The 15,375-nt window shown below is 64.6% G+C and overlaps 7 protein-coding genes across 7 annotated transcripts; 4 read left to right on the top strand and 3 right to left on the bottom strand.

The window, feature by feature from the left end:
* Positions 1-551: 551 nt before the first annotated feature.
* Positions 552-908, bottom strand: EMIHUDRAFT_57582 (hypothetical protein; the record flags this gene model as incomplete). Its single annotated transcript, XM_005758049.1, has 1 exon — positions 552-908. A coding segment is annotated over one exon (357 nt), but the record flags the coding sequence as incomplete, so codon positions are not given.
* Positions 909-1,118: 210 nt separating this feature from the next.
* EMIHUDRAFT_438977 (hypothetical protein) lies at positions 1,119-3,373 on the bottom strand. Its single transcript, XM_005758048.1, has 7 exons — positions 2,829-3,373; positions 2,678-2,757; positions 2,387-2,458; positions 2,021-2,235; positions 1,699-1,847; positions 1,555-1,621; positions 1,119-1,482 (listed from the first exon to the last, which is right to left on the bottom strand). Exons 1-7 carry the CDS (start codon positions 3,364-3,366, stop codon positions 1,347-1,349), a joined length of 1,257 nt encoding a protein of 418 aa, XP_005758105.1. The 5' UTR covers positions 3,367-3,373; the 3' UTR covers positions 1,119-1,346.
* Positions 3,374-4,140: 767 nt separating this feature from the next.
* On the bottom strand, positions 4,141-5,495 carry EMIHUDRAFT_68908 (hypothetical protein; the record flags this gene model as incomplete). The annotated part of the gene is made up of 4 exons (XM_005758047.1): positions 4,141-4,249; positions 4,494-4,684; positions 4,745-4,798; positions 4,959-5,495. The coding sequence occupies 4 exons, from the start codon at positions 5,493-5,495 to the stop codon at positions 4,141-4,143; spliced, it is 891 nt and encodes a 296-aa protein (XP_005758104.1).
* A 264-nt stretch (positions 5,496-5,759) lies between these two features.
* Positions 5,760-6,245, top strand: EMIHUDRAFT_220150 (hypothetical protein; the record flags this gene model as incomplete). The annotated part of the gene is made up of 2 exons (XM_005758046.1): positions 5,760-5,781; positions 5,953-6,245. The coding sequence occupies 2 exons, from the start codon at positions 5,760-5,762 to the stop codon at positions 6,243-6,245; spliced, it is 315 nt and encodes a 104-aa protein (XP_005758103.1).
* A 1,529-nt stretch (positions 6,246-7,774) lies between these two features.
* EMIHUDRAFT_359934 (hypothetical protein) lies at positions 7,775-8,535 on the top strand (the record flags this gene model as incomplete). Its single annotated transcript, XM_005758045.1, has 1 exon — positions 7,775-8,535. A coding segment is annotated over one exon (630 nt), but the record flags the coding sequence as incomplete, so codon positions are not given.
* Positions 8,536-9,492: 957 nt separating this feature from the next.
* EMIHUDRAFT_107321 (hypothetical protein) lies at positions 9,493-10,780 on the top strand (the record flags this gene model as incomplete). The annotated part of the gene is made up of 2 exons (XM_005758044.1): positions 9,493-10,089; positions 10,343-10,780. 2 exons carry the CDS (start codon positions 9,493-9,495, stop codon positions 10,778-10,780), a joined length of 1,035 nt encoding a protein of 344 aa, XP_005758101.1.
* Positions 10,781-13,141: 2,361 nt separating this feature from the next.
* EMIHUDRAFT_107320 (hypothetical protein) lies at positions 13,142-15,036 on the top strand (the record flags this gene model as incomplete). Its single annotated transcript, XM_005758043.1, has 4 exons — positions 13,142-13,585; positions 14,139-14,586; positions 14,633-14,708; positions 14,868-15,036. The coding sequence occupies 4 exons, from the start codon at positions 13,142-13,144 to the stop codon at positions 15,034-15,036; spliced, it is 1,137 nt and encodes a 378-aa protein (XP_005758100.1).
* Positions 15,037-15,375: the final 339 nt, after the last annotated feature.

Here is a 15,375-nt window from a genome sequence, read left to right as displayed (position 1 = left end):
ACAGTTGACGCTTGTGTGGAGGAGCACACCTCAGGACCGTGTGAGTGAGTGAGTGAGTGAGTGAGTGAGTGTGAGTGAGTGAGTGTGAGTGTGAGTGAGTGAGTGTGAGTGAGTGAGTGAGTGTGAGTGAGTGAGTGAGTGAGTGTGAGTGTGAGTGAGTGAGTGTGAGTGAGTGAGTGTGAGTGTGAGTGAGTGAGTGAGTGAGTGTGAGTGTGAGTGAGTGAGTGTGAGTGAGTGAGTGTGAGTGTGAGTGAGTGAGTGAGTGAGTGTGCGTGCGTGCGCGCGTGCATGCGCGCGCCTCCTCCAGGCCAGGGTAGGCTCCCTCCCGGATGGCGCGGCACGCGATCGAAAGCAGGTCCACAAGCGGCTTTGGGCCTGCGGGCGGCTCACAGGGGCGGGGGGCGGGGGGTGGGGGCAGCGCGCGCGTGCGTGCGCGCAAGCAGCGCGGCTCTCCGCAGCAGGGCGGCAGGGCAGTCGGCAGGGCGACTTGCACGGCAGAGTGCACTCGCGGACGGGTGTGGACTGGGCTGCGCTCTGGCGCGCACACCGCGGAAGAAGCCCGCGGAGAGGAGCGAGAAGGCGAGGGTCCGGACTCCGTGCTCCTTGGCGCGGTGCATCGCGCTCAGGTAGGCGGAGTGCAGCTTCTCCTCGCCGTCCGGCGCCACCTTCTGCACCCACTGCGCCTTGGGATTGAAGTTTGGCCCGACGGCGTGAATCACGTGCCGGCAGCGGAGATTGCCGCCGACCGTGACAACGGCATCGCCGACCGGGCAGCGGACGTCGCGCGTCCCCGCGCGGACCGGCAGCTGCTTGCGCGCCTCGATCAGCGCCGGCCCGCCCGCTTTGTTGACTGCGCCGTCGACACCCTTGCCGTACAGGCACTTTGTGTCGGCCGCGTTGACAATCGCGCAGCCGTCAAACGCGACGAGGTTGCCCTTCGACACGCACAGGGCTCCGTGCGGGAGCTGGTAGCGAGCCACGGTGGTGGTCATGGCGGGATAGCAGCCTCGTTCTCCGGCCAGGGTCGCCGCCTGGGTCGCCGCCTGAGTCGCCGCCTGGGTCGCCGCCTGGGTCGCCGCCTGATGAGTCGTCTGCGCGACGAGCGGCACCTTTTGGTGTTTTTTTTTGTCCCCACATCTCGCAGTTCGACATATCAGCGCCCGCGCGATGGAGAGAGGGGGGGAGACTCATCACAGGGTACACCGTCTCCGATCGAGGCCGGGGCGCGAACAATAAGCATCGGTTCGCGCGCGGATCCGTGCCCTCAGCCTAGAGTGAGGGCCGTTCCTCCCTAGAGATACATCCAAAACATGCAACGCTGGGACAGCGAACATGCAGCCTCATCCTCACGGCGGGCGAGGGCACTCATTCGCGGCGGCGTTGGCGGCGGCGACCGCGGCGGCGGCGGCGGCGTTGACGGCGGCGGGCGCCACGACGCACCGCCGCTGTGCGTCCTGCGCCGGGAGCCTGTCCGACGCGTGCCTACGACACGTCCGGGGCATGTCTGGGGGCGCGTGGCAGACGTGTCCCGCACTGCTCCGTCCGGGCGCGTGCCTCGACGGGGGAAGCTGCCGGTCCAGCGGGAGGCTGCGGCCAGCGGGAGGCAGGCCGTCGTCGAGGCCTATCGGAACGCACAATGCGCGGGACTGGGAAGGGCGGGCGCCGCGACAGAGAGGGCGCCGCAGAGCCGCCGCAGACCGAGTTCCTCCATCTTTGCCGACATCACCTTGAAGGGGGCGAGAGGCGCCGCCGCCGGCGCCGCCTGCCGCGCCGCCGCGGCCGCGACTGCCTGCGCGCCCATCTGCGTCGCGATCTCGGCCTTGAGCTCGGCGAGCAGCTCCTCGCGCCTGGTTTCGCGGAGGAGAGGCTTCCGGTGCGGGCGGAGGGGGAGGGCACGGGGAGGAGGGGAGGAGGCGAGGAGGGCGGAGGGGCACGAGATGCGTGGTAGACACGGCGCAAGCGCTGGGGCACGCTTGTGGTTGGCGTGTGTGAGAGCGCTCGTGTCTCTAGAGCGACGCACAGCTCCTCCTTCAGCTCCGCCTTGAGCTCCGCCTTGAGCTCCTCCTTGAGCTCCTCCTTCAGGGCGGCCAGGGCCGACGGCGTCGGCGGCGTCACGGGGCAGACCGGGTCCACAGGGGGATTGAAAAAGATGCCGCCGTCGGGGCCGTCCCCAGCCTTGCGGTCCCTGCGCATGCAGGGCAGCTTGACGACGGACCGCATCGGGATGGTTTGCACCTGGTGTGGGGAGGAGGGGGAGGGGCGTGGACGTGGAGCCGGAAGGAGGGTGAGGGAGGGAAGCGGCGGCGGCAGCGGCGGCAGCGGCGGCTGCTGCGGCTGTGGCGGCTGCGGCGGCGGCGGATGCGGCGAGGGGCGGCGGCTGCCGCACCCACAGCGCGGGCTGCTCCGGCGCGCTAATCTGGATGCGGAAGAGCCGCTTCTGGTGCTTGTCCGTGAGGACCTGCGGGGGGGTGAGAGCCTCGCTCACTCCCGGAGGTGACTTGAGCCAACCTCGGCGTCGGCAGAGCTTCGCTTGTTAGCGGCTCAAGTGCACGGCGCGCTGTCTGTCTCTCACGTTCCCTGCCGCCGCCCCCTCTCGCGCCCACCCTTGCGCCTCTCCCACCCTCGCCTCCCCCACATCTCGTGCCTCCTCCCCTCGTGTCATATAAAGCTCCGGGACCCGAGGCGGCGGCGGCGGCGGCGGTGCGCCTGCGTCCCCAGCCGCAAGGTGAAGGAGACCTCGCCGCGGACGAGGAGGGCCTGGGGGGAGGGGGGGGGCGTGGCTGAGCAAAGCGCGGCCCTTTGCGAGGCGTGCGGTGCTCCTGCCGCACGCGCCTCCACTTGGCACGACTCCTCAAAGGGCTGCTCATTCTGCCGCAGCGAGATGGCGTCGCCGTTCTCGTACACGACGGCCGCGCTGAGCTTGACCGCCTCGTGATCGCGGACGACGGCGCCGTTCGCGTCCTGCAGCTCCACCGAGATGTTGAACTGCCGCAGGTTGCTCACCGTCGCGAACTCGCACTTTCTGCGCTTCTGAAGCTGCTGCGGGCCCTGGCAGTGCACCGCGTCGCAGTGCACCTTGTGGTCCATCACCACCAGCCGCCACGAGCCCGCCGGCATGGGCTCCGCGACGACCAAGCCGTTGCCCGGCGCCAGCGCCAGCGCGCCGGGACCCGGCGGCACGGGATCCGGTGCGATTGGCGCGGCGGGAGCGAGCGGACCGCCGAGCTCCGTCTCGCTGAGGCCTTGGATGAAGGTGGGGTCATCGAGGAAGTCGTTGATGAGGGATGCGGTGTTGGTGCTGAAGTCGCGGCCGGGGAAGAGCGCGCCAGGCGGGACCCCAGAGGCGCCCGGCGAGCGTGAGTCCATATCGCCCCTCCCTTGCCCAGCCAAAAGAATTGTGCGGGCACTCGTGCGATGCGGGTACACCTGGGTCACCCACAAGGCAGCGGGCAGTAAGGGGCCGGAGACGTCCAGGGGGCCAGCCCGCTACCTCGAGCACATCTCAGCGCGCGGGGGGGCGGGGAGGAAGGGCCGGGGCGGCTTCGGGGGGAGCAGGACGCAGTGGCGCGCGAGCGAGAGCGGCGGCGGAGGCGGGGGCGAGCGGTCGACGCGGCATGCCGAGGCGCTGCTGCGTGCTGGCGGGGGAGGAGGCGGAGAAGGAGGGCGCTCAAACGTCAAAGGTGGGGACGTGTCTGGGTCCTCGACCCCAGCCCTATAGAGCTTGGGATCCGTGTTTTTCTTTCTTTCTTTTCATTACGAGACACAAAGTGCTCCCAATCCGCGGGCCGTTCAGACTTCAGTTCCCCCACCCGACGACCTCCCCGGATCTCGGTGATTCTTTCTATGGACTATGGTCTATGCTTTCTATGAGGGGGCCCTGCCGGCCGCAGAGGCGATTCGACATTCGTGAGAGGCGCGCACCTCACATGCAACGTACGTACAAAATCTGCCTGCGGGCGGCGACGCTCACAGCTCACAGCTCACGTGGCCTAGTATAGCCTATCGTCGGCGACGTACGGCCGCCCGAGCGCTTTCCCTCGGTCTGTTAAACCTGAGGTCGTGGCCGTTTGGTATTCTCAGCCCCCCGCCGCACTGGGAGAGGTCGGGCTCCGGCAAGCGCTGTGCAGCGGCGAGGTGGTCTCAGGGCATCGTCAGCCCGCCATCGACCGACAGGCTCTGCCCGGTCACCGCGTTCGACGCGTCCGAGGCGAAGAAGACGCACGCCTGTGTGTGTGTGTGGCAGCGCCGCCTGCTTGAGTGTCGACGTCTGTGCTACTCCCTCTTCGACGCGCCGCCGTTCAGCGGTGGTCCGGCTGTTCCTCCCCTCGATCTACTTCTGTCAGTGGGCAGGTGATTGGGAGGCAGGCCGGCGGCGTGCCACCCACCGCGATCGCAGTTCGAAAGGCGAGTGTCGTCTCCGGGTGCTCTCAGTCGGCGGCCGATTGCGCGTCGTGCAAATCGACGCGTTGGACCGTGCGTACATCTACCTGCACGCCTCGGCAAAATCGTTGACCGTCGTCGTCTTGCGCAGTGGCGTGCCAGCGGACACAAAGCCAAACACCTCCTTGGTCGTTAGGGCCGACGCGTCGGTCGTCTCGAGCAGGCCGCCCGCCACCAGGTTGACGCGCACGCCGGACGGCCCCAGCTCCGCGGCGAGGTTGCGCGTGAGGCCGACGAGCGCCGCCTGCGGGAAGGCTCAAGGAAGTGTCTGGGCAAGGGGCTGGGTGGTGCGCGTGAGGCCGACGAGCGCCGCCTTCGCCGCGGTGTAGTCGTAGTACGTGACGACAGGGTTGTACACCTGCGGCGTGAACTCACCAATGTCAGGGTGTGAATACGGTGTCGTGCAGCATCGCGTGCATACACCGGCTACAACTAGAATTGAGAATACAGTTGATTGCGTGTCCTCTCTAGTGCTCGCCGGGACACACGGATCTGTATAACCATCTAGGGCTGTCGACGAGGTTGGAGCCGATGTTGACCACCTTCCCGAACTTGGACGCCTCAAACGAGGGCAGCGCTGCCTGCACCATGTTGACGGCGCCGGCGAGCGTACCTCTCATCTGCTGCTCCAGGTCCTCTGTCGACACCGTCTTAATGCTCGCCATGGATGAGCCCGGGTCGAACTTGTAGCGGGGCAGCGCATTGTTGACAACGACGCTGACCTTCCTGCCAAAGTGCGTCTCGGCATCAGCGACCAGCTTCACCATGTCCTCCTTGACCGTCACGTCGCCCTGCGCGGCGAGGGCGCGCGACGGCCACGCGGCGTTGATCTCGGCGGCGACGGCTTCGCCCTTCTCCTTGCTGCTGAAGTAGTTCACCACAACAAACGCTCCCTCACGGGCGTACACCCGTGCGAGCTCGGCTCCAACGCCACGCGATGCGCCAGTGATGACGGCGAGCTTTCCCGCCAGCTGGCCGACGGCCAGAGAGGAGGAGTCGGCGCACTCCTCCTTTGCGAGTGCGGCGAGCAGGCTGCAGCAGAGCAGGAAGGGCATGGACGCAGCAGTAGTCAGTCTGGCGAATAGAGGCACACGCACGCTCTCTCGAGGTCTCTTGGAGCAGAGCCCCGGCGAGCCCTCGAAAGAGCACCCAATGGGTCCTCGGAGAGGGTACCCTGGGTGGGCGGGGCCTCTACTCGCCAGGTAGTCAGTCTCGCCAGCCAGCGACCACAAGAATTCCGCCGGCACACATACTAGTCACGGGACTGGCGCGCACTGGCACTAACACCAGTCTGCACAGTACACCCCCTGCGGGTTTTCATGTTTCGATTTCATGAAACAAGTACACACCAAACGGGAGCCGCAGCAACGACCCCTGGAATTGCGACTCCGCCGCTTTCCTCCCGCTGCGCTTTTCTGTGTGATTGATAATTTGCTAAAAGAACAACGAACAAAAGTGAGAAAGAAGAATCACGATCCGCGTGTGTAGCTGCGCGTGCGTCCTCCAGATAAGGAAACGTCTCCGCGACGATGCCAAAGTACCAGGCCAACGCAGTTCCGCGCGCGCAAGCGGCAATCAATCAGCTCATCGGCGTGGACTTCCCGCCCGGCCCTCACTGCGTGCCGTGGTACGTAATCATCAGCCTGCAGAAGGGCGGTACGCTGCCGTTTGTGCTCGGCCTTATGTGGTACTTTGACAACTACAGCGTCAGCGCGTGCTTTTACGCGGCCGCACACGGGAGCTACGGCCTGATCTGGCTGCTCAAGCACTGCGTCGGCGCCGACCCAAAGTGCGAGCCGAGGTGAGGACAACCGAACGGTGCTCAGCCAGCAGAGAGAGTTGTTTGTTACGAGTGTATGTGTACACGTAGTATGCAGAGAGAGAGAGAGAGAGAGAGAGAGAGAGAGAGAGAGAGAGAGAGAGAGAGAGAGATTTAGAAGCCAACAAGAATTTTGGCACTGACAGTGTGACTTGGGCTCGGCAGCTTGTCGACTAGCCGAAGCCGGAGTCGGAACCGTAGCCGAGAGTGGAGAGAAGCGAGATGGTCGTCGAGACCCTCCCTCCCAGCATGCATACCGCGTCGTATTGGTGCCGGTCTCTCTAGCTCGCTCTCGTGGACGATTTTCAGTGTATGTAGCTCTTACGAACATACCCGTAGGTGAACTGCTGACAGGGTTTGCGATGAGGAGCGATCCGAACGTGGTATTCGGGTGATTAGATTTTTAGCAATACCTACCTCGTGGACGTGGTCGTGCGTTTCGATGCGCTCCTCCGTACCGGGCTCCTTCTCCCGCCCGCGGTTGGTGTTGCTTTTGGGATACTAGCGGCATTTCTTGAAAAAGAATTTTACAACAAAACTCCATCGCAACACTGGGCTCGGCACTTGAAAAAGAAACAATCATGCACGCGCCGCGGCTCCTGCCTGTCGCCTCCAGTTGCGGACTGCAAAGCGCGCCTCTAGTGCATGTCGGGCAGGCGCCCAGATCCCCTGCTGCGAGAGTCTCCGCCGGGGCCGCGGACACGCTTCCCGGCTCCGGCCGCCCTCTTCGGCGCGCCGGCCATCCTGCCCCCGCGGCACGGATCCAGCGGCGACTCTGCTTTCCTGTCCATCGTCCTGGAGGAGTTTGATCGCAACGCCTTTGAGATCGCGCTCCTTCCTCACGTCGCCCTCGCCTGCAAGAGGGCGCTCGCATGCACGTGCTATGCGCTACGCGAGCGCCTCACCCCGCACTTGCGTGCCGCGACGCTCTCTGTCCTGCGGGACGACGCCGTCTGGAGCAACGCCCTCTTTGTGGCCAGGCTGCCCGGTCTGTCGGACCTGCGGGTTGAGGGCGAGACGAGTCTGCCCTCGATGGATCTGGCGCGGTACAGGCGGCTGGAGGCGCTGAAAGTCGGCGCCCTCAGCACGCCCGCGGCCCTCTTCTTTGGCGCCGCCATCGCCGCATCCAACGCACGGCTGCGGCTCTCTGATGGCAACGCGATTCGTAACATTGCAGCACTGCGATCGAGCCCAAGCCCCGACAAGGCAGAGCCAAACGCGTCGGACGCCGACCGCGCCGCGTTGCTCGGCGCGTTGGCTTCAAACCAGCACGAGATCTTCAGCGCCCTCGACGCGCTATCGTACGCGAGCGGGGCGCTCGGACACGACAGGGAGGTGGTGCGAGCTGCGGTCCGGGAGGATGGCACGGCGCTCGAATACGCATCCAGCGAGCTGAGGGCGGACAAGTCCATCGTGATGGACGCGGTGCGGACCGGCGCGACCGGCGCCTGGCCCGGCGCGTGGTTGGGCCTCGCCAGCGAGGCGCTCCGCGGGGACAGCGAGGTTGTGCTCGCGGCGGGCACACGGTACGTAGCGCGGGCATTGTCGTATGCGACCGACGCCGTCAAGGAGGACCGGGCCGTCGTGCTCGTGGCTGTCCGCATGGATGGAATGGCGCTGCGCTATGCGGCGGGCAGCATCAAGGGGGACAGGGAGGTGGTGCTCGAAGCGGTGCGACAGTCGGGACAGGCGCTGCAGTACGCGACAGGCTCCCTCAGGGCGGACAGGGCTGTCGCGTTCGAGGCGGTGCGGCAAGACGGGGACGCACTGAGATGGGCGGGGGCGGTCATCAAGGCGGACAAGGACGTCGCTCTGGCGGCGGTGAGGAAGGAAGGGCGGACCCTGGAGTTTGTGGCGGAAGCCCTGCAGGCAGACAGGGAGGTGGTGCTTGCGGCGGTGGATCAGGCCCAGGCTCGAGCCCAGGCAACCTTTCGTTCCACCCTCGCCCTCATTGCCAGGGCCGGGGCAACAGGGACAGTCCTGTCAGCCTCCGCCACCCTGAGGGCGCACTTGCGGCAGGTCCTGCTGTACGCGCGCGATCGTCTCTTCGAGGACGATGCGTTTGTGCTCGCGGCGCACGAGCATGCCAAGGCGATCTGGACCACGCCTGCAAACGATTTGCAAGACATGCGCGAGCGTCTGCGCCTCCTCAAGGAACTGGTGTGAGTTGTGCGTGCCGTTTGGTCGATGGTCCCGGGGCGCCGCACATATCTGGCAGATGCCATCTCAAGAGTGATTGAGTGGAACGCACATCATCTAAGAGATCGCCGATCTTTATAAGAAGAAATACCCGCGGGTGTGTGTGTCGCGGCTCCCCGCGTGTGGGGTGTGGCTCACGGACACGGTGTGGCCTGGCCGTGGCGAGTGGGTTTTTGGCCCGTCCGTCTGTCTGTGGGCCGCGTCCTGGGTGCCCCCCCCTCCAACCCATCCCGCATCCGCTAGGTCATGGGCTTGTCTCGCGCGCGCGTGAACAGGGCTCCAGGCCCCACAAATGACGTGTGAGTGTTAGAGTTGTTTGGTATTGAAAATCTCTCTCACATGGGGTCACTCCCGCGAAACCCACGAACTAGCTGGGGCAATAGATAGGGAATTCGATAGGAGAAGTTAGTTAGTTAGTTAGGAAGATGAAGAACAGCCAGGCTAGGAGAAGGGCCGCGGGGGCAAGCGGCAAGCTCCTGCCGGGCGGTTCGATCTCGTCGGTCTTTGTATGAGTGATTGTATGAGTGGAGCGCACCTCATCTAAGAGATCGCCGATCTTTATAAGAAGAAATACCCGCGCGTGTGTGTGTGTGTGCTGCGCGCTAGTCTATGAGAGTTGAGGTTCCGTGCTACACGTGCCTCCCTCCCCGACCCCGTGTGCGGTGTCCGGTGCTGTGGCCTGGCGTTTGCCGTTTGATATGGTTTGCGGTTTGGCCATGGGTTTGACACATGGGGTCACTCCCGCGAAACCCACGAACTAGCATAGGGAAATCGATAGGAGAAGGGCCGCGAGAGAGAGAATTCTTGATACGAAACCACGACGACACACACCAGTCGACTCGCATCGGTTGCCTCCATGAACGGCGGAGCTATTCTCTCTCTCTCTCTCTCTCTCTCTCTCGAGAAGGGCCGCGGGGGCGCAAGCGCGTGTTCATCTCGTCGCCGAGATCCCCCGACCGGGCACACTGCCGGTTGTCTGCCGATGTTGCATGTTGTCCTGTGACACAGGTGTCGACGCTCAGCAGTCTTCGCCAATGGCTGCCGTCGGGCACGCGTTTCCTTCGCCTTCCGCAATGGCTGCTGTCGGCCTGTGCGTACGCTCGAAGAAGGGTGAGGACGCTATGAGCTGGCTCGAGGCCGAAGCCGGCGGAGAGGCGCTGCTGCTTATCATGGTCGCCGACGGCCACGCCGGTTCGGAGGCGGCACAAATCAGCGCGGACAACGCGCTTCCTCTCGTGGTCTCCAAGACGAAGGACGGCAGCGCAGCCTCTCTCCAAGCAGCACTCCGCTGCGTGTGCGAGCGCCTTCACTCGCTGGTCGTCTCCACGAGTGGTACGGCCGGCACAACTCTCACGATTGTGGTGTGGAATGCGGGCCGCGGCGAGCTGACCATCTGCAACCTTGGTGACTCCGCGGCCGTGCTCGTCTCCGCCACCGGGCACACGCTTCTGACTACCGACCACAGGCTCAGCGAGAGCCCCGAGGAGTTCGAGCGCGTCAGAGCGGCTGGCGCGCGGATCGGCAGGGTCAAGCGGGACGGCGGCGTCGCAGGCGGGCCCCTCCGAGCGTGGCCGGGCGGCCTGGCGGTCACCCGGACGATCGGCGATGCCGACTGCCCATACGTATCTGCGGTGCCCGCTCTGCAGACGGCGCCTGGCTTGCACTTGCCCGCCTCCTGCGTGGTGGGCCGCTTCGGTGAGCGGTCTCGGTGTTGCTTCCCCGCTGTAGGTCGCCTGCAGCCCCTCCTCCGCCGCCGTGGTCGCCTGCTCGGACGGGGTCTGGGATGCGCTCTCGCACGCACAGGCTGCCACTGCTCACCCGCGCGCGCCTGGGCCTTGGTACACGAATGCAGGAGTTTACCCTGCCCTTTTCGCCTTTCCCTAGGTCGCCGCGCTGGTGCGCGAGTGCGCCACGGCCACGGACGCGGCCGAGCGGGTGACGACCAAGGCGCTCAAGACGCGCGGCTTGCGCGACGACATCACTTGCGTCGCCGTGTGGCTGGGGCAGCCGCCGTGGGCAGCGAGCGCGCCACCACGAAAGCCAAAGAGCCTGACGCTCGGGCGGCTCTTCCGTCCGTCCAACAGAGGCGGCTCGTCTCAGAGTTCATCGGCCGAGTCGTCGTCCGGGTGCACACCCCTCGGGCCGACGCCGCTGCCCTCGCCCTCCGCGTCGCCCATGGGCTCGCCCGTGTCCAGCGCCAGCGACTTGGAGCTGTTGGGCAACGGAATGGCCGGCTTGGGCTTGGAGGGTGGGGACGCGGCGGGCGCACCCGAGGCGCAGGAGTCGCGCTCGCCCGTTGTACGTGTCAAGGTGGGCCTGTAAGCGCCAACCCTGGGGATTACTTGGAGTGCGGTACTATCGAGGTAGCCTCCTCTCCCCGGAAATTAACGTAGAGAGATAAATATTATTATATAATTAAATATGACATCAAGCTGACCCTGAGATAGAGGGTACTTCCGCGCACGCCCCCTGCAGCCGATGCCGCTGCCTCGTAACTTTTGGCCTCGCGGCGCGACGACCATCGTTGTCGCGATTCCAGCGCAGCAGCCAGCACGCACAGCAGAGGCCACAGCAGCGCCGACTGCCGAGGCCCGCGCGAGAGGCCGAGCTGAGAGCCTGACCCTGAGGGAGGGCGTGCAGAAGGATGTATTAGAGTGTTAGAGCGCTGTAGAGCTGTAGTAGAGATGTAGAGCGCTCTGGAGCGCTAGAGCTGTACAGCTCTACATCCCGCAGCGCGGGACGAACCGCCTGCGTTGTAGAGTCGATGTAGAGCGCGATATTGCTGTAGAGTTTGTTGTAGAGGGGCTCTACTCCTGTAGAGCGCCAAACCGCCGGGAAGGCAGTGCCTCAAAGAGGTCGAGCCGCACTAATGGCTAATGGGATGTCTCCGACGTCCGAGCTTACTGGAGCTCTGATGAACGGCCCTGATTATCCCTGACACACAGAGAGTCACACTCTGACGGAAGAGCACCCTGAGGACTGCGTCATGACCAGCCTGCCTTGAGAGAAAATTTTAGCAATACCAAACAACTCTAACACTCACACATCATTTGGGGCCTGGATCCCTGTTCACGCGCGCGAGACGTGCAGATCTTTTGCAGGCGGTGGACGCGCGCGGGATTCTACACTCCTCATCCATTAGGGGACCCCTAGGCTTAAAAGGGTGGGCCCTGGGGCGCCTGCGGTAAACGGCTTAAAACTTGCCTGGGCAAGTTTTAAGAGCTGCTGGGCCGCCAATTCCTTAAACGGTCTTAAACGCTTAAACGGTGCGGGAGAGCTCCCGAGGTCGATGGTCCGGGAGGCTCCCGGAGGCTCCCGGTAGACGCCGGAGGCCGGGAAGCTGGCTACAGTCAGCTAGCACGCGTCCCCTATATGCGAGTATGGCTCCTGCCAGTGCACCAGACTTACAGATGTGTCTTCAGAGGCGGGTTTGTGCCTAATAACGGCAGTGTTGGAGAAAAACGGCGCGGAACCCAGCGACGCATGCCGGCGAGGCCGATTTCCTTGAACGGTCTTAAAAGAGGGACCCCCCGTGCCTGCAATCTCTTAAACGGCAACTTAAGCCCCCAAATCTCCTCGTTTCTTAAAAAGGTCTTTAAAAAATCCAACAGAGGGGTAGGACGTAAGAGGGCGGGAGAATAAAAAAAAGCCGTCCAAAAAGCCACAAAAAAAGCCAGCGAGCCTCGTTACGCGATTGCTCGCGAAGCGCAGCATGATGTGTGGCCAGCGTGGGAGCAGGCCGGCGCCGACGCTGCCAGAACTAAGACGAGACCTCGACCGACGGCGGGCCGTGCGGGCGAGCATCCGCGCTGCCGACGACGTGCTCAAGTCTGGCTTCTGAGCGACGAGATTCTCGCATGCTTTGAGGAGGCGCTCGGCGATCGGCTGCCAGAGATGGGCACGGATGCTGCAGCAGGGCGAGAGGCGAACGCCGAGAGGAGTGCGGAGGCGCACGGAAATCCGGCCCTCAGAACCCTAGGGGTCCCCTAAGCCTCATCCTCTACACTCTCCCTCAGGTCGCAAAGAAAGAAAGAAAACAGAAAAAAGGGAGGGAAGGGAGGACGGCACGCAGCCACCACACAGGGATCCCTCAGGTCGCGAGCTGGTGTCGAGTCGCGTCCTCGATTTTGACCGCGCAAGATAAAAGGGTGGCTAAGGGCTCTGCCCGCAAAGTGGGGCTGGAGCGGGTGGGGGTGGATGCCGATTGAGGGGGAGCGTCTCCAGCTGCGCCCTGTGGCAGCTGCGCCCTGTGGCAGCTAGTCGAGGGACTTGGTAGTTGTGACCCCCCTGAGTGAGGACAGGAGAGAGAGAGCGTTTTGTGGTGTTGGTGTACGCAATAACGGGACAGGGTGGTTGTTCTCTCTATCTCCTCTTCTAGCTCTTAGCATGAGCTGCGCCCGGTGTCCGACCCCTTTTGCGCAGCAACACCTTAAACTTTTAGGCCCTCCAAATTCGGGTCGGAGCGTAGCGGAGTGGGCCCCGAGTTTGAAAAGGGCGACGGACGCTTGCGTCCTAGCCTCCAACAACGCCTCCCCGGCGCAGAGGGGCCCCCGGAGGGATGCACAACCGCTCCACGCCACACCGCTAGCGGCGGTCCTCTTCCCAGCTCCGCTGTGGGCCGGTGCGTTATTTATTCGCTAACAACCGGGGCCAAACTCTCACGGTGGCTGTCTTCGAACCCGCATGTTCGCAAAGACCCGCTCGCAGGGCACTGCTCACGAGCAGGAGCGCTCAGTCTCGCCGGCCGTGGTCCTGCCGAGCAGGGATAGCCAGGACGCCGAGGAAGAGGGTCTGCTAGTCAAAGCAGAACACCTTTCGAGCGGGCTGAGTGGGCGGATGCCGAATCTCTCGCCTTTCCACGCCGGCGTCTGCTGCCTCCTCTCTGTCCAAAACAGCTCATACGTGCTGCTGCGGCGCTACTCGTCGGGTGTGCTGCACGAGGAGGCGTCGGCGCAGTCGATTCTCGCGGTTGGCGAGGTGCTCAAGCTGTGCTTCTCGTGGCTGATGATCCTCCGTGAGTCGCCGGACGATCCAGGCGAGGCACGCCTCCACGACAGCGCGAAGCGTGGACCGCGCTGGTTTGCAGAGACGAGCCTCAAGCTTGTGCGCACGTCAGCAAAGATGGCGGTGCGCCGCGCCCTTGCACGCTCGCGGCCCTCAGCCCGCCGGCCCGCCAGCAGCCTCGCTGCCGCTCGCACCGGCTGGGGAGCTGGGGCGGGAGGTTGCGGGGTACCTCGACACGCCAGCTCTCCGCCCCCGCTGCCACCGCACCGCCGCCGCCGCCGCCACTGCCGCCACTGCCACCTCCGCCGCCCAAGCCGCCGCCGCCGTCGCGAGCCGTCACCGATCCGGCCGTTGCCTCCGCCCCCGCAGGTGCCCGCGCTCATCTTCCTTGGTATGAACCTCCTCTCCTTCGTCGCGCTGGAGCGCATCTCTGCCTCGTCCTTTACGCTCATCCAGCAGGCGACACTTCCGAGACACTTCCGAGACGCTTCCGAGACGCTTCCGAGACACTTCCGAGACCGATGCCAACCCGCGAGCGTCGTGGCCAGGCACCTCTCCTGCCGCTCCTCCATTGCCTCTGCTGCCGCCCACCCCCCTCCCCTCCCCGCTCGCGCCTTGCATGACCGACGCCCGTCCGCCTGTCCCGCCCTGTCCCCAAGCCCCGCCCACCCCGCAGACAAAAATCCTCTTCACCGCCGTCCTCTCGCGGCTGCTGCTGCAGAGGCTCCTCTCGCTCGCGCGGTGGCGGGCGATCCTCACCCTCTTCCTCTCGGTGCTCATCATCTGCCACCAGACGCAGCCGCAAGCCGCGTGCGCGCCGCCGCCGCGGGAGACGCTCGCCACTGCGGAGCACATGCAGCAGGCAGCAGACATGCGCGAGGCCATGGCGGGCGAGGGCGGCGGGCCGACGGAGCGGGCGTGGCACGACTACGTCGTCGGCGTGAGCGCTGTCACTCTCGAGGCGATGCTCTCTGGCCTGAGCAACGTCTACTTTGAGAGGGTGCTCAAGTCGACGGCGCTGTCGTTGTGGGAGAGAAACGTCCAGCTGGCGGGCTACTCTCTGCTCATCTACGTCCCGATGGCGCAGCACGCTCACCCGGGCGACGGCATGCCCCGCGGCTGTCGTGCCAGGGGGGGGAGCGCCTTCGACCACTCTTCCCTGCAACGTAGGCGACATGCTGCATGGCTGGTCGGGGGTGACGGTGGTGGTCGCGTGTCTCGGCGCGCTCGGCGGGATCCTCATCGGGTGAGCACGAGATCGCGAGGAGATTGCGGGAGATCGCGGGGAGATTGCGGGAGATCGCGGGGAGATTGCGCGCGCGGTTGGGACCAGTTGTTCTCAGGACCAGGGGGTGGGTGGGGTGCCTCTCTGAAGTCACACGCCTGCTCGCGCCTCGGCCGTTAGGCTGGTCCTCAAGTACTGCGACTCCATCATCAAGAACCTCGCCCTCTCCACCGCCATCATCACCACGGCCACCCTCGACCACTTTGTATTCCACGGGCCTATGAACCTGCCAATCATCGCGGCGGCCGGCTCCGTCCTCATCTCGATCATCAACTACACAGACGCGTGAGGGCCGCGAGCGTCGCGTACTCGGGGGCCGGAACCTTGCTGCTGCTGTCAGAGTGCGTGTGAGTGGTGTGTGTGTGTGTGTGTGTGTGTGTGTGTGTGTGTGTGTGTGTGTGTGTGTGTGTGTGTGTGTGTGTGTGTGTGTGTGTGTGTGTGTGTGTGTGTGTGTGTGTGTGTGTGTGTGTGTGTGTGTGTGTGTGTGTGTGTGTGTGTGTGTGTGTGTGTGTGTGTGTGTGTGTGTGTGTGTGTGTGTGTGTGTGTGTGTGTGTGTGTGTGTGTGTGTGTGTGTGTGTGTGTGTGTGTGTGTGTGTTAGGACGGAAAGTAGTGAAGCGGAGGGGAGAT

The sequence above is a fragment of the Emiliania huxleyi genome, assembly GCF_000372725.1.
Source record: "Emiliania huxleyi CCMP1516 unplaced genomic scaffold EMIHUscaffold_89, whole genome shotgun sequence".
Taxonomy (NCBI): Eukaryota; Haptophyta; order Isochrysidales; family Noelaerhabdaceae; genus Emiliania; species Emiliania huxleyi.
This window is presented reverse-complemented; position numbering and strand designations above follow the sequence as displayed.